The 21,389-nt window shown below is 40.2% G+C and overlaps 1 protein-coding gene and 1 non-coding gene across 11 annotated transcripts in view; one reads left to right on the top strand and one right to left on the bottom strand.

Annotated features, from left to right (window-relative positions):
* Window positions 1-19,019, bottom strand: part of TRPM3 (transient receptor potential cation channel subfamily M member 3) — a 492,887-nt gene extending 473,868 nt beyond the window's left edge. For 6 of the 10 annotated variants that reach the window (XM_049092014.1, XM_049092017.1, XM_049092021.1 and 3 more), the window contains exon 1: window positions 18,536-19,019. In XM_049092014.1, the coding sequence (XP_048947971.1) occupies window positions 18,536-18,712 (177 nt within the window). In that variant the 5' untranslated portion in view covers window positions 18,713-19,019. The remainder of the gene's footprint in view (window positions 1-18,535) is intronic. The other 4 variants (XM_049092025.1, XM_049092029.1, XM_049092035.1 and 1 more) reach the window with 2 other exon arrangements.
* LOC112645738 (small nucleolar RNA SNORD66) lies at window positions 4,318-4,378 on the top strand. The gene has a single exon (XR_003127229.1). It is a non-coding gene; the product is annotated as a small nucleolar RNA SNORD66 (small nucleolar RNA).
* Window positions 19,020-21,389: the final 2,370 nt, after the last annotated feature.

Raw genomic sequence — 21,389 nt, 5'->3', positions numbered from 1 at the left:
ATTTAAAATTTATAGGGGTGCCTGAATGGCTCAATCAATTAAGCATCTGCCTTTGGCTCAGGTCATTGGGATCAAGCCCCACATTGGGCTCCCTGCTCAGCAGTAAGCCTGCTTCTCCCTCTCCCTCTCCCCCTGCTTGTGCTCTCTCACTTTCTCAAATGAAATCTTAAAAATAAAATATACAGTATTATATTTCCAAACAGCAACACTGAGTGATTCTCACATGCCAGGTATTATTCTCAGTTCTTTACATAAAAAACATAATGTGTATGAATGTGTATAACATTTAATTCTCCCAACTACACTACAAAGTAGTATTACTAATTCTATTTTATGTAATGTCTCTTTATCACAAATTTATCTGAAAACTGGACCTATTAATACATCATTATTAAAGATTAAATAACATGGTATAAATTATGTGTTTTGGTTTTGAGCCATGATAGCTTGTTAAAAGTTCATTTTCTTGCCCTTTCTTCAACTTCATCATTTTTTTTGCTATTGTTACGGTTCAAAAAATATTGTTGTATGTGAAATTAACATCACATTAGTCATCAAGAAAATTATAATACAATAAGGTAAAACTATACACCTCTCAGAAAGGCTAAAATTAAAAAATAAGGACAATGCTAATTTTGGTGAGAAAGTGCAGCAGTTGAAACTCTCATACATTGTGTTAAAGAGAGTATAAAACAGTATGACCAGTGTGAAAAACTGATAGTTTCTACTAATGGCAAGCATATGCCTACCCTATAAGCTAACAATTCCATTCCTAGGATATAAACAAGACACATGAATGCATATGTTCACAAGAATGTTCATAGCACCTTTACTTGTAGGAGCTCAAAATGAGAAATAAGCCAAATGTCCATTAATAGGAAAGAGGACAAACCAGTTCTGCTGTATTCATTCAGCATTACACAGTATCATTACACAAAATGATACATGAAACAAAATTGATTAATCTCAGATTCTGTTGAATAGAAGAACACAGACACATGAATACATACTGCCTGATTCCACTTATTGAGAAGTTCTACATCAGACAAGGCTAATAATAGAATGATAGAATCCTGACAGTGGTTACCTCAGGTGGTGGTTAGCTCAGGTGGTGGTTGCTGTGGTATTAACTAGCAGGGCACCAGGGAACATTTTAGGGTAATGTAAATTGATGTGTCTTGATATGGGTGGTGGTCACATAAGTGATTACATTTAAAAATTACTGAGCTTACAGTTAAAACTCATTAATTTTACTGTACCTAAGTTTACCACAACATAAGCAAGTTTTCTCAATGATATTCAACTATTTGTGTATCTCCACACCTGTGAGAAAACTTTAGGATGGTGAAAACCCACCATCCCAGAGAAGTCAGTCTGAACGGTCTTGATGTCTAAAGGTCATTTGTTTTTTTGTGTGAGGACACATGCAAATGCATATTCATTCCTCCTCCTCAGTGATACAGCGCTATTAATGACAGCAAAGTAAGTTCATTATTCCCCTCGCCTAACGTTTCATAGCCGTCTGGAACAAAAGAAAGCATTCTGTGCCATAGCTGCTACTTACTATAATTCTCAGAAGGCCATTCGATCACTCTGGATGAAAATATTTAAAAAAATATAAAACAGAGGCACCTGGCTGACTCTTGGGTCATGAGGTCAAGCCCCATGTTGGGCATAAGGATTACTCAAATACTTTTTAATTTTTATTTTAATTTTTTAATTTTTAAAAAGATTTTATTTATTTATTCATGAGAGACACACAGAGAGAGAGAGAGAGAGAGAGGCAGAAACACAAGCAGAGGGAGAAGCAGGCTCCATGCAGGGAGCCCAATGCAGGACTCGATCCCGGGTCTCCAGGATCACACCCTGGCCCAAAGGTGGTGCTAAACCGCTGAGCCACTCGGGTTACTCCTCTCAGATACTCTTTTTTTTTTTTTAAAGATTTATTTATTTATGATAGACATAGAGAGAGAGAGGCAGAGACACAGGAGGAGGGAGAAGCAGGCCCATGCCGGGAGCCTGACATGGGACTCAATCCCGGGACTCCAGGATCGCGCCCTGGACCAAAGGCAGACGCTAAACCGCTGAGCCACCCAGGGATCCCCCCCTCTCAGATACTTTTTAAAAAATAAATAGAACCTATAAAACAGAACACTTGTCCATGATGGGGGAGATTGTGAAGTTGTTTGGATGTAGATAATGAGTTTGCCAGAAGCACTGGAAAAAAAGGAAAAGCCAAGGACGCTCCTACAGTGCAAGTCTCTTCATAAAGCACCCTGTGGCTGCTGAACCATTCCTACCGGTAATGACTAAGGCATCTGGACTTGCCTCTGCATTTGCACAGCTGGGGTGAGTGGTGCTCAGCTACAGAGTTCTCTGAGGTAGTGGGTGAGGAGGTGGCAGCATTGCACTTCAACTTGAGTGGACTCAACTATACAGATAGTTGAGTGCAAGCTGTACACCAGGGCAACATAAATATACCCCACACCCACCACCCAAAGTCGGGTCACTTCTTGTCCCAGCATTCCCTTCACACTCTGTGCTTCAGCTTCCCTCACGAGATGTCCCTCCATGCACCATACTCCCTAGGAGGCCTCCTTGCCTCTGCTTATGCCACTAGATCTGGAATATTTTTCTATTCCAACTTGCTGTAGGTATCTCCTTCAGTGTTAGTTCTAGTAACTTTCAGGCTCTCTTTGGCACCCCTCTCTGTGCTCATCAATGTGTAAACATCTATAAAGCCATAGTGTCATTTCCGACATGCTTGTCTGTCCCCCTACCTCCATTATTAGCTCCTTTGATCGTAGCCTAGTATTTTTCCTCCTTGAATCTCTAATACCTGTAGTTTCTGACACAGAGTGAGAGATGATTATAGAGTATGGGTTAAGAATGAATAAATGGGGGAGAAAAACCTAATTTTATATTCTTGTTTTGATATGTGAATTGCTGTACACCTAAAAACAAAATACTCATCTTGATAGCATTCAATGTGTATCAACTTTCTCCCCTCAAAAGAATGTCCCTAGAAATAGGAATATTCTGATTAAAATTTTAATCTCTCTTAAGCTGAATTCCCTTAAGCATGATTAATTAAAAATATTCCTAAAACTTTTCTCCTATTCAGTTGACTACTATGTTGCTACTTCTAAACAAGGTGCTCTTCTGCTTTCTTTTCTCAGGGATATAGATTTGGGATGGCGCAATTTTATTAAGCCAAAAGAGTTGACAAATCCCATGAAAAGCTCCAAACAACCTTTCAGCAGTTGTGAAAAGCATGAACAATGGAAAACTCAAGGAGGCATTTGAGGAGACAAAGGAGCCCAACTTGCCATCTTTCAGAGGGATTCTGAAAGCATTTCTTCTGGATTTCAATGTGTTCCTCCAAAAGAGGAGAGCTTACTATTTCTGCAGGTGCATTAAGCCTCTTCCTCAGAAATACTGTGTATAGCACTCCAAAATCAGGTTCTGTAGCTGGAGTCCAACTCTTCCTGTTATATCTTAGCAAAAGGTACAGACTAATTGATTATATTCACTTACCGAGTGAAATCTTAGCACTACTTTTTAGGCCTGGGTGGCTTCCAGAATCATTAAGTTATTTTATATCTGAGGGATTCATATTAATTAGCAAAGAATTGTACCTACCTACAACCATGTTAAAGAGAATCTGTTCCTGTCCACATCACCTACTAGAAGAATGGGTCCCTACCATGGCTATGTAGGTGAGGGTGGAAATCTGTCCAAACCTGAGTCAGTGAGATTCCATAGGAGACAGAGACAGACAGACAGAGAGACAAACTAGTGAGCTATAAGAAATGCAACTGTAAGATCATATAGTACTGGCATTATAGCAAGTCTTAATAAAATATGGAGGAAGCTAGTCTACAAAGAAAAACACAAGTATAGGGTAGGTGGACAAGAGAAGCTGAAATGAGACACTAGGACCCCATAACACAGAAACATGGGTCCCTGTGTTATCTCGATTTATTTCTGTTCCAGTTGCTAAATATCCTAGAGCCTAACCTTAGAGAAAAGAATTTATTTAAGTTAATGTGAATGGGGGGGACCCCTAGGTGGCTCAGTGGTTTAGTGCCTGCCTTCGACCCAGGGCGTGATCCTTGAGTCCGGGGATCGAGTTCCATGTCGGGCTCCCTGCATGGAGCCTGCTTCTCCCTCTGCCTGTGTTTCTGCCCCCCCACCTCTCTCTGTGTGTGTCTCTCTCATGAATACATAAATAAAATCTTTTAAAAAAAAAGTTAATGTGGATGTATTTCTGTTACTTGCAAGCAAACCACATCTAAAACAGCAATTTAAATGTAACCATAATAATGACTTATGTTTTGTGTCAACCTGTCTGGGCCACAGTGCCTAGAAAACATGGTTGAACATCATTCTGGATATTTTTGTAAATAAAATAACCCAACTTTTGTAAACGGGTTTTGGATGATATTTAACTTCAATCAGTGATCTCTGAGAAAGGCATATTGACCTGCACAATGGAGGTGGTCTTCATCTAACCAGCTGAAGGCCTGAATATAACAAAGGCTGGCCTTCCCTCAAGGAAGAAGGAATTCTGCTGAAGACAGACTCTGGACTTAGTCTACAGCACTGGTTATTCCTGGATCTACAGCAGACAGCCTTTGGACTCAAAATGCAAGTCCCTCAAAATGGAGTCTCCAGTTTGGCAGTCTCCACCATGGGATTTTGGACTTGCTGAGACTCGAGAGTCAGGTGAGCCAGTTCCTTAAAATCAGATCACTCAACCTCCCTCTGCCTCATGTATAGATATAGACATACATACTTATGCACACATATACACACCCTGTTGGCTCTGTTTCTCTAGGGAACCCTTACTAATACAATGTGCAATAACTACAAAGTATAATTAGTTGCACATATATAATATGCATTCCCTAAGCCCAAATTATAAAAGGCATCTTGAATTCTGTTCATCTGCACTGCACCATTTCTGTGTTATTAGATTGAAAAGAAGGGACTCATATTTACCGAACACCAACTATAGTGTATGCCCAAACCTAACACATTGATTTCCAAACAAAGAGAAAGAAGTATTTTTATTTAACTTACAACTAAGAAAACTAACATCAAAGAAGTTTTGTATCTTGTCAATGATCATTCTGAGGCTATGCCATGTAATTCTTTTTGTTGTCAAGTACTTAAATGATGTATTTGTTTGTATAACCAGAACCTAAGAAAAACTCTATGGTCTAGTTAGGCTTCAGATGAGGAGAGTAATGGAGGGCAGATATAAGATGCAGAGGAGTGCAAAGGGGGAAATTGTGAATTTGGAATCAGAAAAGCCCACTAAGATGTGGCTTAACCTACCTAGGCTATATATGTGTGTATATATATATATATATATATATTTTTTTTTTTATTTCAGCTAAAAAGGAGAATAATTGCTTACTATATACTTGCTTTGCAGGGTTGCTATGAAAGTTCAGTTCATTTGATGTAAAGCAAAGTACTCTGCAAATTGAAAAGAACTTTACAAATGTTACATTTTAAAACGATTTCACTTTCTGTCTCTGTCCATTTCAACAGTGTTTGTGAAAAATGACATCTTTTGTAAGACTGGAGCATTCCTTTTTCTCAGAGCAAAAGAAACCAAGTATCCCCCACAAACATTTGTTAAATACGAACTACTTCATGAGACAGCAAGCCCACCACACAGCACTGCCCAATAAGCATGAGATTACATTATTATAATTAATGAATGATTTACCCTCAGCTCTTTCAGATATTAAGGTAGTTTTAAAATAAATAAGGACATACAATGACTTTCTCTCATCTTCACTTAATCCCAGAATGTTAGAGCTGTAAGAGACCTTAACAATCACCTTGTTAAGTTGGCAAAATGCAGCCCACACACAGGGCAAGGACTCCCTGCCCTCTGTATACAGCTGCTGAGCCAGGAATAGTTTTACATTTAAAAATGGTCGAAACCAATGATGATAATATTTCACGACATGTGACAACTGTATGACATTCAAAATCAGTTAGTCTTGGTCTGCTCAAGCTGCTGTAACAGAATACCACAGACTGGGTAGTCTATAAAAAGCAGAAATGGGGCAGCCTGGGTGGCTCTGCGGTTTAGCGCTGCCTTCGGCCCAGGGCGTGATCCTGGAGACCCAGGATCGAGTCCCACCTCAGGCTCCTGCATGGAGCCTGCTTCTCCCTCTGCGTGTGTGTGTGTGTGTGTGTGTGTGTGTGTGTGTGTTTCTCATGAATAAATAAATCTTAAAAAAAAAAAAAAGCAGAAATGTATTGCTCCCAGTTCTATAGGCAAAAGTTCAAGATCAGAGTGCCAGCAAGGTCGGGGGAGGCCCCTCTTTTGGGTCATAGACTTCTTGTGTCCTCACATGATGGAAGGGGGCTAGCAAGCCTCTTTTACATGTCACTAATCCCATTGATGAGGTTCCACCTTCAAGACTTAAGTACATTCCAAAGTCCTCACCTACTAATATCACTTTTGATAATTAGGATTTCAACATACAAGTTTTCACCATATGAACATTCAGACCATTTCATGGTGTTCCTAGTAAATTTTATTGGAACATAGCTACATTTATTTATGTGTTGTGTTTGGCTGCTTTCCTAAGCTACAATGGCAGAGCTGAATAGCTGTGACAGAGGTTGTACAACCTACATTTACTATGTGGGCTTTAATAGAAAAAGTTTGCCAACCATGATCTAACCCAATCTTGTTATTTTATAGGTAAGAAAACTAAAGCATTGAAAGATAAAACTACTTATTCTAGGAAACTCAGCTAGCATATTATTTAATGCAGACTTAAGGCTCAAATCTCATTTTTATGTCCATTTTTGATCATGCTGAATTTAATGGCTGAAAATTAGCTGTAATTATACTTATAATTTTTATGGCACTAATTTTATTTGAGTATAGTTGACACATCATGTTACATTAGTTTCAGGTGCTATAAACACAGTGATTGAACATCTCTATATGTTATGCTATCATCTTTAAATTATACAGCTCCCTTGTGCTAATTATTGGATTTATCTTAAAATCTTTGATTGCTCATATGAACTAACTTCATACAAAAATTTCACCTTGAAGTAAAATACTTTCATTTGTTCATTGAAATGGATTTTCTATCTTATTATTCTTAAATAGTTCTAAGTAGAAGTTATTGTAGAACAAAATGATGATAAAAATTAAATATTTCACTTGATACATCAATCAAATGAAAATACACTCCACTTTTAAGTTACAAAGCAATAATAAATGGAACATTCAAACACTTTCAGACAAATTGGACACACTGGATATTCTTAAAAGAAGAGATGATTGACAATAAGATTGAGAAAATAGTTCCTTAGTCTTTCTATATTTAGTGAAAGAACTTGACCAGTTAATTTCCCAAATGTTAGCTGAATTTCAGTCTTTTGTAAATTAAAAAAGAAAGTGTGCCTAAAGTTAAAACATCCATTTCACATCACCAGAACTTCTCTTTGGCTATCCAGTGAAATCAAGTACCCACCTACTTCTTAAAATACTCATCTTCAAGAGGTAATGTTTAAAGCATTGGTTTTCAACTAGGGATGATTTTGTCCCCCAAAGGATATTTGGCAGTGTATGGAGACATGTTTGGTTGTCACAATGCAATATGAGAGGGAGAAGCTCCTGGAATCTAGTGGATAAATCCAAACAGATTTCTAAATATCCGACAATGCACAGGACAGACAGCCTTCACAATGAAGATTTATCCAGGCCAAAATGTCAGTAGTGTAGAAGCTGGGAAACCCCATTTTAAAGGGAAATCATTGGGCTAGCCCAAAGTCTTCAACAATTGCAAATTAAATCTCCAGAGCTTAAATGTCAAGCCATCATTCATTCTTTAACTAACCCTACAGAACAAACATGTTTTATGGATCCTGTTGAAGAGTTCATTCTTTTAAATATTTTTATTCATTTATTTCTTCTAGTAAAGAGATGGATAAATATGGATATGCCAAAACATTTTTTTTTACCTTCTTTCCAGTCTTTTCCTTTACTGATCTTAACGAGCAAGTACTAGGATAATTTTTCTAATGATTCTAATATCTTTCCTAAGATATTTATTTTGACTTTGATCTATTTTTTTCCCAGTAGGAACATGATAAACTAAGACTTCTATTTGACTTCTATCCATGATAGCTGATACAGTAAAATAACCTAATGCTAACAGAAAAACAAATTCTAAGTCACATTTACCTTTAAATGGAAATGTCAAGATACTTCAATAAGATTATATCTAAATAGTTATTTCTAGACACTTGCAAAAAAACACAATTAAAAAAAGCAAGGAGTATCTAGGTGTCTCAGTCAGTTAAGTATCCAAATCTTGATTTCGGCTCAGGTCATGATCTCAGGATCATGAGATGGATGGAGCCCCGAGTCTGGATCTGTGCTGCAAGTGGAGCCTATTTCAGATTTTCTCCCTTTGTTCCTCACCCCCTGGCCCACCTCACATGCTCGCGCTCGCTCTCTCTCTCTCTCTCTCTCTCACCTAAAAAATAAAGAATGGCTCAGCAAGGCCACTATATTATTAAAGGTAATATGTTACAATCTCTTAGATCACTAAATTAAGGAAAGTTCTTATTCTGACTTAATCAATAGGTGAGGTAATTACAATCTCTCTCTTTTTCTTTCAGCAAATATTTTCAAAGCAGGCCTCTGCTGCTACTTATTTACAGTTTCTTCCTTGATTATGTAATTTTATTCTGCATCATTTTTCTATTAATCATTGGTTCAATTCCTTAACTAATCATCCCATTTGGGGAACATATTAAGTACATCAACTCAAGCTCAAAGTTCTCCTAAATTAGACAAAAATGCCAAGACCCTATAATAGCATTTGGTTCTTTTGGATAATAACTTTAGAGAACTGCACCAAGAGCATAGTTGTCAATTTGGACATTCAACTATTCAATTGTAATTCATCTAGCAATCAAAATATTCTAAGCTCTTTGCCAAATGCACACACCAAATTGTCTAAAACATGATTTCCATGAGGCAAAAGAACTAATATTTCAACATGCTAAAAGGAAAGATAGAAATACCCACTGATTTTTATAAAAAAGGAGCATAAAAGGAGGCCCTAATCTAGCTTTGGGGATTTAGGGAAATTTTTCCTAAATTCATCAAGCTCACCTGTGTTCAGTATTAAAATATGGGCAGGAGTTAGGTAGGAGGCGTGACTCTGACTTTCCAGGCAATGGAAATGGCTTGTGCAAAAAGCCCAGTGACAAGGAATTTCAAAATTTGAGGAAGGAAAAACAGAATATAAAGGTAGAGAAGTAGGCAAAGATTAGATCACTAAGGATATCATATGTCATACCAAGGAGGTTAGATTTTATTCTACAGGAGAAAGGGAACCGCTAAAGAATGTCAAATATGGCAGCATCCTACTCTTGCTTGCATTTTAAGTGGACCATTCTCTTAACTGTGGGAAGGATCAATTTGAAGGAGACATCTGTAGTATTTTGGACCCAAGAATAAAAGAGACTGATCTTGGGAACTATGAATAGACAGAAGGAGAGAATCAGAGACATATGAGGAAATCTGGCAGAACTAATTGGCTGATTGTGGAAGGGATGAGAGCCAACCAAGAAAAAGGCATAAGCCCAGGTTTTTCAGTTCAGACAACTTGGTGAATGGATGATGTTAGTAATTGGGAGAAAGTATAAAGAAGTAGCAGATGTGAAGGAACTTGATTAATTCAGAAATGGCAGAAAGATTAGGGCAAATTTTAGGCATAGCGCTTTCTTTGCTACAGAGTTTCTCTGCCTCCAAACCATGTAAGTGCATCATTTCTTTAAACAAGAAAGAGGTTCATATGCCATGTATTTTTAATATTTATTATAGAGAGAAAGCAAGTGGGGGGAAGGACAGAGAGGGGGAAAAAGAGAGAAAAAAAATCCTCAAGCAGACTCCCTGCTGAGCAGGGAGCCTGAGGAGGGGCTCCATCCCACAACCCTGAGATCCTGACCTGAACCACAATCAAGAGTCAGAGGCTTAACTGATGAGTCACCCAGGAGCAATCTGCCCCCTCATGTTTTCTTTTATTTGTGTGTGTGTGTGTTCCAATAAAACTTTATTTATAAAAATAAACAATGGGTGAGATTGGGCCCATGGGTTGCTGACCTGATTTTGATGGTCAAGTTATCTTTTTTTTCTTTTTTCTTTTTATTTTTTTATTGGAGTTCAATTTGCCAACATATAGCATAACACCCAGTGCTCATCCCACCAAGTGCCCTCCTCAGTGCCCATCACCCAGTCACCCCATCTCCCTGCCTACTTCCCCTTCCACTACCCCTTGTTTGTTTCCCAGAGTTAGGAATCTCTCATGTGCTGTCAACCCTCACTGATATTTCCCACTCATTTTCTCTCCTTTTCCCTTTTATTCCCTTTCACTATTTTTTATATTTCCCAAATGAATGAGACCATATAATGTTTGTCCTTCTCTGACTGATTTATTTCACTCAGCATAATACCCTCTAGTTCCATCCACGTCGAAGCAAATGGTGGGTATTTGTTGTTTCTAATTGCTGAGTAATGTATACAATGGAATATTACTCATGTTTCCTTTTAATACAGGATACCACTTATTGACTATACACTTCTAGCACCTAAGCTGGTGCCTTGCGTGATTCTTTAAGAAACCATTATAAAAGTCATCCAATGTCTGTGAGCACGGGGACTTTTAAGATATGGTAACATTATGGGCTTATATTAATTCTTTTAAAGATTTTATTCATTTATTCATGAGAGACACAGAGAGAGAGATGGGGGAAGACACAGGCAGAGGGAGAAGCAGGATCCTCGCAGGGAGCCTGACGTGGGACACGATCCCTGGACTGGGATTATGCCCTGAGCTGAACACAGATGCTCAACTGCTGAGCGACCCAGGCATCCCTGGGCCTATATTAACTCATACAGAGATACTGCGTGCTCAATTTTTAACAATAAAAATCAGATTACTGAGGCGTGGTCATGCCAGAGGCAGAATATTAAGGAGCCCATGTCTAAGTGTCACACTTCAGAAGACATAATCTCAAAATATTACAAGGCATAAGGTTCATCTGTATTGTTTGTTAAAAGGCAGATTCTCAAGGTCCTCCCAGGGGCTTATCTTAGTAAGTTTGGGTAGAATCTCAAGAAACTGATTCCATAACAGGGAGTCTTGGACCACACTTTGAGAAACACTTCAAGGGTTCATTTGGTAAATACATCTCCCTCCAAGGCAATTTAATATATAAAATGTTGCTGCTAATGGATTTATGAATAGAATCAATCCTTCTGTCCTTCCTTCATCTATCCAACCATCCACCCTTGAAAAATCTTTAATTAGGGGGTGGGGGGGAGAAGTAAAAGTTATCAATGTTATTCAAAAAAACAGCAATTCCTATGCCTGTGCCTCTGAAAATAGAAGTAGAGAGCAGCCACAGGTCGGAGAATTTCCAAAGGCTTCTGAAAAATAAATTATGTGTGATAAACATAAAAATGCAATATCGCTCTCCTAGAGATTTTGTTATGCCTGCCCCCACCCCACCACAGCAGTTGTACTACTGTATTTTTCTCATATGCTCAAGAGCCAAGACAATTTTGTTCAGCTCAGCTCCCCTTATTTATTAATATTAGGTATCATTTTTTAAAAATTCAAGCATAAAATTAATTATAATTTCCAAAGTGTTATTCCAAGTGAAAGGCCCGAATGTTCTCTTCCTCCCCTCCCCTATCCGGTCTAGAATCTCTTCTTTCCTAGGTTCTTGAAGGCTGTAGGGTAGGGCAGACAGGGTTATGGGGGAAGAACTCTACCACTGCAGGCATTGGTTATGACTGCTTTGGCCTTGGCCCCCCAAGTAAACAGGCCACCCCTCACTTGGTACTACCACGTCCCATTGGCACGAAAGGAACATGCACGTGAGTGACCACTGCAGTTCCAAGGACACAGGTGAAGGATAAAGGAGGCATGTATAAGACACTGCAGAATTTTTACCATGCACACCATCTTTGGGAGCTCTGGTTCACAAATCTCCACGTGAATCCAATAGAATAGAAACATCTGAAATGGTCACAGGACCCAGAACAATCCATGAAAGTAATAAATACATAAATAAAACACAGAAAGAGGGACAACCATGTCTCCAGATTGTTTTGTCATCTACAAATCAAAACAGGGCAGCCGAATACAATTTACTTCTTTATCTGTAAATGATCACTCACGATTAAATTTTGAAAACCTGTGAACTGTTTAACTTAAAAAAACCTTTTGCTCTCACTGTTTACTGTCACAAAATCTGTTCTGCCCAGATGCCAGCAGAAGAAAGGGCATTTAATCAAGTTTCCTCTCTAGCTCAGCTGAATCTATGTCAGTTTTTCTCCATGTGTGGTCCTTCTAAGAGCTGTTCACATTGGACTCACTGAAGAGCTTGTTAAAATGCAAATTCCCAGGCCCACGACCTACCCCTGGGGATGGGCTTGGATATTTGCTTTGCTCACTAGCTCCTCAAGTGATTCCTATGCATTTTCAGGACTTCATGTATTTGCAGTTTATCTGTTTATTCTTCAATAAATATTTTCTGCATACTTTTGCCAGCCAGAGATTTTAAAACTCCTTTCCATAGAAGTCACAGAAAGGGAGAAACAATACAATCTAGTTGTCTGTAGATGATCTTGGAGCCAGTTGAGTTTACAGCAACAAGATGAGGGCGGGGAGGACGGAAATCGCTGGAAAGGCAGGGTTCTCTTTCACTGCAGGAAGTCCTATCTACAAGGCAGGCAAAGCCCTTTCCCTTGAGACAGGCCTTGCCCCATATTACTGGGACTCCACAAGTCATCCCGGAGCCAGGTGGCCCTGGACTCAGACTCCCAGCCACATCCTTCCTCCTTCCCCAGCGACCACACACTTTCAGTCTTCTCTCCATAATAGAGGGCACCAGAAGACAGAACTCTCCAGAGAGACAGGAGGGTTCCTTGTTGCCTCAGGAATTTCCGTCAGGCTGCCCCAGGAACATTTTACAAAAAGGCAAGTCACATGGTGACTGCTCAGCAGCCTGAACCAAGCCACCATCTGAAACACACCAGACAGAATTTCTCTCTCCCGGGCTTTAGTATGAGCACGTTCTCTCCTCTTTTTTCTTTTCTTTCTCTCATTTTCTTAAAGGGAATCTGAGGCTGGCTTTGCTGAGATGAAAAGACAGAAGTTTCTTTCTTAGTAGCCCTTAAAATCTTTCCTGACAATACACTGTGTTGGCCTAAAAGCAGTTTATTCTTCAAGTGTCTCATCTTTAAGGCACTTACTTAATGGAATTGGCCCCTAAGACATTCCCTGACCTCTCTCGCCATGGTTCACCAACATGTCTTAGAACAGGTGTTGTGTTTCCTCTCCTGTGGTGGAAACTTTACTGCTACTCACTAGCAGGTAGGTAGGTGGCTTAGGAGTGCCTTGTCGTGACTGAGCAAAAACTTTGGTTTATTGATATTCCTCTACGTGCCATGTCAAGATTCAGGATTTCAGATGTGAAAAGGAGAACTTGGGAGTCTTAAATTTGAAACATACATTGAAATGAACCCCAACCTCATTGTTTCCTACAGGTTCGAGACCATCAAAAGGAAGTCAGCTTTTGGAATGCCTGGCATCAACTGTAGAAGACAGACTCAATTCATTTTGTCACGAGGATCTTTTTGTTTAAAAAAAAAAAAAGATTTATTTATTTATTACAGAGGGGGGGAGCAGAGAGAGAAGCAGGCTCCTCTCAGGACCCTGATGTGGGACTCCATCCCCAGACCCGGATCACGCCCTGAGCCCAAAGGCAGATGCTCAACTGCTGAGCCACCCAGGTATCCCTGTCATGAGGATCTTGTTAAGCTTCTGAGGCAGTATGATGGACATTGGTTACCATTACAAGGAATTATAGAAGTAGAAAACATTAGTAATTGAGCAGAATTTATGCTCATCTTTAGCCTACCTTGATCGCCACTCTCAATTATTTCCCTTTTGTTACCCAGTTCACTTTCGTTAATTCTTTGGATAGTGATATGAAAGTGAGGAGAGAAAAAAAAAAGTGTGCTTTTTGAATGGATTCCAAAAAACTGGGAGTTTATTATACATACAATCTTAAAAAACTAGAATAGTTATTTCTGACTATTATTTACTTCAAAGAGTTTTATTATCAAGTATGTAATGGAGCTCATACTCATCAATAACATGGAATTATATTTTTTTCTCAATCTCACTAGAATAACTGACATACCCTTTCTACCTCAAAGAGGAACCACATAATGAGAAGTTCTGTCCTTCCTTCTCAAGACTTTTACTCTCACACATGAGGACCTCCTTTGAACTAGCCACAAAGATCAAAACTCAGAAGTTAACCTAAATTCTTCCTTTTGCCACAATTAATCAAGTTAACAAAACCCTGATCATTCTACCTCCGTCCCTATTGCCTCAGCCCACATCCTCATTAATTCTCTGGGCCTCCAATTTCATCTCTCAGCTTCCAATCCTAGCATCTTCCACTCATTCTAGCCAGTACAATCTGAGCAATCTATTTAATACCTGAATTTGGCAGTCACCTCCCTGCTAAAATCCCTTTGATGGTACTCCATAGTTTTCAGGATAATTATCAAACAGCTTAGCAGCTAAGGCCTCCTATGATTTTAAATGCTGCTGAATGTCCTAGTCTTCTTCTATTTGAATATCCAATCCAGTTAAACTATTTTTAACCTCAAGAGACTATGTTCATTCATACCCACAGAGCATGGTAGCCTTTACCCCATGGAGTCCTAGCACTGGATCCAAGTCAAGACCTAAACTCTTAATTTTAAAGAGGATGATGCCAAGTTACAGAGAGCTTAAGTAACTTACCCAAGGTCACACAGGTGGTTAGGAACACAATAGATTAGGATCCAGTGTTTAGGTCTAACTCTCCTGTATCATTTATATATATAATTTCTTTATTTTTTAATAAAATTTCTTTAATCTACTTTGACATTGTTCAAAGTACAAAATCAGACTTCTTCTCAGTATGAAACTTTGAAAATCCTAAAATGATATTGACCATTTGGTCTTCATGGACACACTGGCTTAAAAATCTGCTTGAAGATTGGATCCAAAATCTGCTTGAGGTACAGAGCTTTTCTTTCCTCTAGTGCAACCCATTTTTCAGAAGCCTTCTCTTTACTAAGTCCACTCAAACTTCAATACAAACAAAGCTATCTGTCCTAAAATTCATCTTCAAAATCAACATAAGTTACCAAATAAAACAATGGCAGAGACAGACCTAATAATGAATATGAAATATGCTAAGAACATTCTGTCACTGAAATAAACTTGACTTCTCATGATTAGTAAGATGAAGTCTTGAAACACATAAGAATGAAGCAAAGGACAACTGAAGAGGAATAGTCTGGACAAGGTCCCATTTGAAATGTATCCGTTTGAAAACAGCCTCTGTCTTTTGGCTATCATCATCATGTGCGTGTCCAAAAATTCATTTTCAAATGTTATTTCCAATTGCAATCTCAAATTCAAATGTGAGTTTGTTGGCATGTTCAAAAATTTCTCTGAGATGGACAAAGCAAAAAAATGAGATGTTTTCAGAAGGAATAATAAGTATATTCCAACATTCATTCATTGAGTTTATTTAATTCCTGCTTCAGAGGCCAGCCTTCCCCTTCTAATTCCTTTGTATCCTGTTTCTATTAGGAAATAGGAAATAGAGAAAATAGGATTACAAAGCCATTTCTAAATATTAACACGGTGCCGAAATAAGTTACCAAAGAAATACATATTTTCAAGGAAAGGATAAGGAGGAAACTGGCTTGAGCCCAGTCTGTCAAAAATGATGAGTGATCAGAGTTTAGCTAAATCTGACCATATGATCACGCCCTCTACTGCATTACTGACAAGTCAGAGCCCTGGAAAAAAACATATTACATCAGAAAATGCTTGGAAGGGGACCAAAAATTACCTGTTGAATAGGATAATTGGGGTTTGTTAGCTTATGATTTCAATAGACTCCTGGATGCCCAGGGAACCCATCCACTAAATCACCATGGTGGTCGTAGTGTGGGGGAGTAGAATAAGAGACAGGGAAGGGAGAGGGGGAAACAGTAAAGAGCAGTAAGAATCACAGTTATTGAATATTTAATTTATAAAGTAAACCAGGAAGAGCACTGACCAAAAGATGCAAATGATTACTCAGGAACTTCCAATTTACTTGAAATATCAAAGCCGGGCAAGAATACATAGGGACTAGCAAAGCAGATAAGACAGCAGCAATCCAAAGGGGGAAAAATTTATACGACATTCATATCCAGAACGTTGATGATATACAACAGACATATAAAAGTAGCTTTCCTTTCTTTTGCTATTGCTGAAAGAATCTGGTATCACTTTTTTTTTTTTCCAGAGGAGTTTGAAATATGTTCACTATCTGAAGTTTCCTAGGATAGTTACAATTTTTCAGGAACACAGATGTCATTTGGAAAGGAACTTCTCTAGTAATACACGTCCTGTCTTCCACATATTGAAAGAGTTGGAAGGATACTCACCAGTATACTTTATTAGATAAATTGTTAAAAAGTCCCATGTTAAAAAAGCATAGTAGGAGTAAACTGTATACTTATCACAGTATTGGTGGAGTATTGACAATGCCTGCCGATATATAGCATGAACAGTGGTTCCCATTAAAAAAGACGATAGCTGTTCTCAAAATAAGTAATCTACTTCAGGTAGATACTTCTCTGCTGGTTTTGTGATTAGGAAATGATGAATTAATGTTTTCCATTAAAAAACTAGAGTATTAATGAATCATATATTGAGAGTGCTATGCACATACCTGTTAAGAAGGCCATTATGTAAGTCAAAAAGCATTATTTTGGGGGTAGGGCCAATGAATGACTTTAAATGAAAAATGTTTCTCATTGCACATGGGATTGCTGGAGTCAATTTTCTCAGTCCTAGTTGGATTTGTCAAGACATTCTTTGCCTCAGACCCTTGATTCAATAGTGATTCTTGAGGAAAATTTACATTCATTTGTTTCTCCTGCCCTATCACACACAGTTGGTCCAACACAGCAAAAGCACTTATATCCAAGGACGCTTCTCTCCCACTCCTTATTCCCAAATTGGCTTTTCCTCAATACTCTCTTAGGGAAGCAAACCATCGCCATGACAACAATACGATGGGGCTTTGAACAGGACATGGGGGGCAGCCTTTGTGACAGTTAACATGGGTTCTTGTTGAACAGGATAAGGAAAACTCAGACAGTAGGTAATGCTCTGTTTTGAGGAGCCACTTAGCTGTACAGAACTAACTGTCCACATAAAAATTGACCCAACCAAAACACAACAAAGAAAGAAAGAAAGAAAGAAAGAAAGAAAGAAAGAAAGAAAAGAAAGAAAAGAAAGAAAGAGAAAGAAAGAGAAAGAGAAAGAAGAAAATAATGTTGCAAGTATAATTTATTCAGGACTAATTCTTTAATTCTCCATTGTGGTCAGTTAAGCTCAACATCTGGTGGTCATGAAATCACAGTATCATGTTAGTATGGAAAAGAGAATAAAGAACTTTGCCTTGCCTTTTTAACTTCACATGGATGTGGGACACCCAGAAATACGTACTTTTCCCAAAAAGGTGTTGGCACATTCTCTTTTCTAGAGGAAAAATACTTGTTTTCTGCACCTTTTAAATTTTATTTGCATTTTCCTACCTGTAAGGCAGGTGATGAAGGTGAATTATTATGGAGTTGTGGGGACTTTTTCAATAGCTTTAACGTATTTGCTTCTAGAAAGAGGAGTTGCTGCAAACACAAGGTGAGGATTCTAAGCTCAGGTGTAGTACCATTCTTTTGTGTAACTCAGAGCGGGAGCTCAGAGGCAGACGTTCAATATATATTTAACAACACTTTCCCACTACTGGCTTCACTTAGGAGACTAAAATTATCATGCCTTTCTAAAAACAAGGACACCAAAGAAGTCACAATCTGATGAGACTCATTCTTTGTCTTTACCTGAGCGACCACCTAAGGACACAGGGCTTTTAAAATAGTGAGGAGAATCCTTTGTTCTCTCAGGTTCCATTTAAAGGGAAAGTGGGTCGAAGGGCTTCCCCAGGGAGGGGAGAAAAAAAAAAACCAAGGAGCCAAACACCCAGGAGTAAGAGATTTTACTCCCACTACTGTTCCCACCCTCCCAAAGAAGTTAATTAATTCTATTTTAGGGATGTTTGGTGGGGGGGGCTGAGGTGGGGGGGCACTCAGGCAGCCCATTCTCTGCCACCATAATCTCATTCTCAAATGTGGCTCAGACCATCTCTCCTCCCTGACACCATGGGGGGCGATGGACCGCTGAGATCCTCTCTCCAGCCTGGGCAACAGAGCCAGCTCCCTTAGCATTTGTGCTCCCCCCCCCCCAAAAAAAAAGGTGTGTCCCAGCCCGAGTGCGAAGTTGGGCATTTAGACCTGAAAAGCACAATTAGAGCCATTCAAAGGAGCAAGTTACAGTACCTTAAGAAGTCTGACAGATGGGAGAAAGGCTGCGTGGCACAGCTTCCGGATGGTCCAGTTTAGGGGACGAGGAGCATCAGTTTGATTCATGACCCCTTCCAAATTCCACCGGGAAAACCAAAAACTGCACACCTGAGCAATGCCTAGAAAATGAACGGTCCCCCACGGCCTTGGCATCCCATGGTCACCTCCGCACCTGCAAATTCCATCAGGGCAGAGGCTCCCTGGAACTTGGGAGACTAGTCAAGTGGCGGTGCCTGAGCCACTGAACCTTCTTAAGCAAGCCACCTCCCCTCTCCCTGCAGCCGTGCTCGTGCATACCAAATGTGGCTGAATGGAGGCACCCTGCCTGCTGCTTCGGGGAGGGGATGCACGGTTTTGAAGGAGAAGGACAGCCTGCACGGAACAGCCTGTGGTCGCAGGCACAGCAGCCCGCTCCGAGTGCGCGCTCCCTCTCCGCCTCTCCTCCCAGGAAACGTTGGGGGAGAACCCGGGCCATTTGCTCCGCTCGCCGGCTTTTGGGGAGGCGGGGGGGAGGCAGGAGGAGAGCGAGAGGGGAAAAAATCAATAAAGCCAGAACAACGAGGAACTTGCACTTTTCTTGCACAAAGCATCTTTGAGGGGCTGGAAACTGGCACGAGGGGAGGGGCTAGGACGCAGAGGGAGAAGGGCTGCCTCCAAATGACAAGATAAACACTTGCCTTTCCTTCTACGTGACCTAATGAATCGAGAGCTGCTGCACAAGGGGTCTATAGTAAAAGGGATCTCGGTCGTGTTCTGGGCTTTTTATTAGCCGCGATGGAGGGTCCTCGCCCCGATGTACACGTTATATAGGTGACCGATGGGCCGACTGGCAGGGAGAAGCAAACTCCCACCCCGCCACTGGGAGCGGCCACTTCTTCCTTTCGTGGAAAGCAGGGCGAACTAATGTGTGTTTGGCTTACCTTTTAGAAATGGCAGTTTCTAAACTGGGGCTTATATCTTCCTGGAAAGCCACTTGATACTCTTTCTCGGCAGCAAAAAAATTAACCCTCGGGGTGCCACGCAGGATGCTTTCCATGAAAGATCCAGTTTCCTCAAGTGGGGATACCCACCCACTCCCATCATTTTCTAAGGATGGCTTTCAGAGAGAGAGAGAAAGACTGAGTTAGCATGATTCGGGTTCCCGTGGTGACAGAGAATAAAGGAGAACTTTCAATGTGAAGGTAGAAATTGGATAATTTCACTTCAAGTGGCGAAGTTCTGGTGGTTGGGAAGAGGACTGTTCGTGTCACAACAGAATGTGACATCCCACCCCTCTCCCCCACCAGGGATCAGACCTAGGCGGGTGCATTTGACCCCTGGCTGCCCAGGAGAATCCCCACGCCCTTACAGCAATGCCATCGGAGGTATTTTTCCTAAGCCCCTCCCTGTGACTATACTGATTTTCCATTTCTAATTACCTTGAGGAGGTCAGTAAATCCTAGCTCCATGGTTTATACGCATTCTGAAGCAGAATCAGGAAAGGGGAGAGCAGATGTGACACTCTGGGACCCTGCTGTAATGCAGACCTGGGGACAACTTGAATCCTCCCCCTGGGGTGTAATAACTGCCTGACATGCTGCATTACAACACTATTTCCCTCACAATGGTCCCGTGTTAGAGAACTAAGGACACTTGCAGAAAATCTCATCCGTTGGCGGAATCCAGACCACGGACTTGCTTTGTAGACAACTCAGTGTTTGAATATCTTCTCCTCAACAATATCACTTTCACAGATTCTCCCCCACCCCCTCCCTCCAATGGTTGGTTCATTTTCTTTTTTTTTTTTTTTTTTTTTTTTGGTTGGTTCATTTTCTGTCACCATTCTATTTCCACAAAGGAATAACAATCGCTTTAAAATAATAACGGCTAACATGCACGCATCAGGCCTTGTGGTGGGCACTCTACATGCATTACCAGAGCTCGTGTCAACAGCATCTTGTCAGGTAGATACCATGGTCAGAGCCCCACTTCAAAGGTTAAGCAACTAAGAACTTGAGAAATTAGTAGCAGGCCTAAAACGCATTAACTAGTAAAACCAGAATTTGGAGTGAAATCAGTCTATTAAACCACAGAGACAAGCATTCTCTTCTTTCTTTCATGATTCAGGGGACCCAGCAATAAAGCCAGTGCCTCAAGTTTTCTGGTGACTCTACTATGTAAGAGCTGAGCTAGAAAGCCCTCGAAGAAGAAATATTCAATATTTCTTTGGTGTGCCGTTGATGCAGTATTAAGCAACGTGAATTCTAGAATCAGGCTGCATGGTTCAAATTCTAATTCTGGGCCTGACCCTGGGCAAGCTATTCAGCTACTCTGTGCTTTTGAGTCTTTGTCTGTAAACGGAGATACAAATGAAACCACACACCCAAGGTTATCGTGAAGACCGACTGAGCTACTATCAGCCAAGCACTCAGAACAGTGCCCGGCACAGACTAAGTCCCTTGCACCACGATCCATCTTCTAGGCAGCTTCTGTTGAAGTTGAAGTGGGAACTCGCTGATCGTTACCATTCGGTATACACAAGTGTGTGCACTCCTAGGACCAGTAATGAAGCTGAGCAAGACAGATTTAATCTGAATGTTTCTGAGGAATTACTGTGAGCTTGACAAATGGGGTAAAGAGGAAGGTGGGAGCCTACGAGGTCAGTATGGGTCTCCTCACGCTATCCTGCAGTGTGGTATTCGGCAGATTGCCAAGACGTTGCCTTCAGTGAAGCTCCAAGGCTCCAGGCTCTCCGAGTTTTTAAATGCCATATGGTGGTTCCCTTGTAGTTGTCAGAAGTTCACCCCAAGAAAATGCTGAAACACGCAGTTACCTTTCCCCTGGCCCCTCA

Source organism: Canis lupus, chromosome 1 (genome assembly GCF_003254725.2).
Source record: "Canis lupus dingo isolate Sandy chromosome 1, ASM325472v2, whole genome shotgun sequence".
Taxonomy (NCBI): Eukaryota; Metazoa; Chordata; class Mammalia; order Carnivora; family Canidae; genus Canis; species Canis lupus.
Note: the sequence above shows the minus strand (reverse complement) of the source record. Positions and strands in the feature narration are given on the sequence as shown.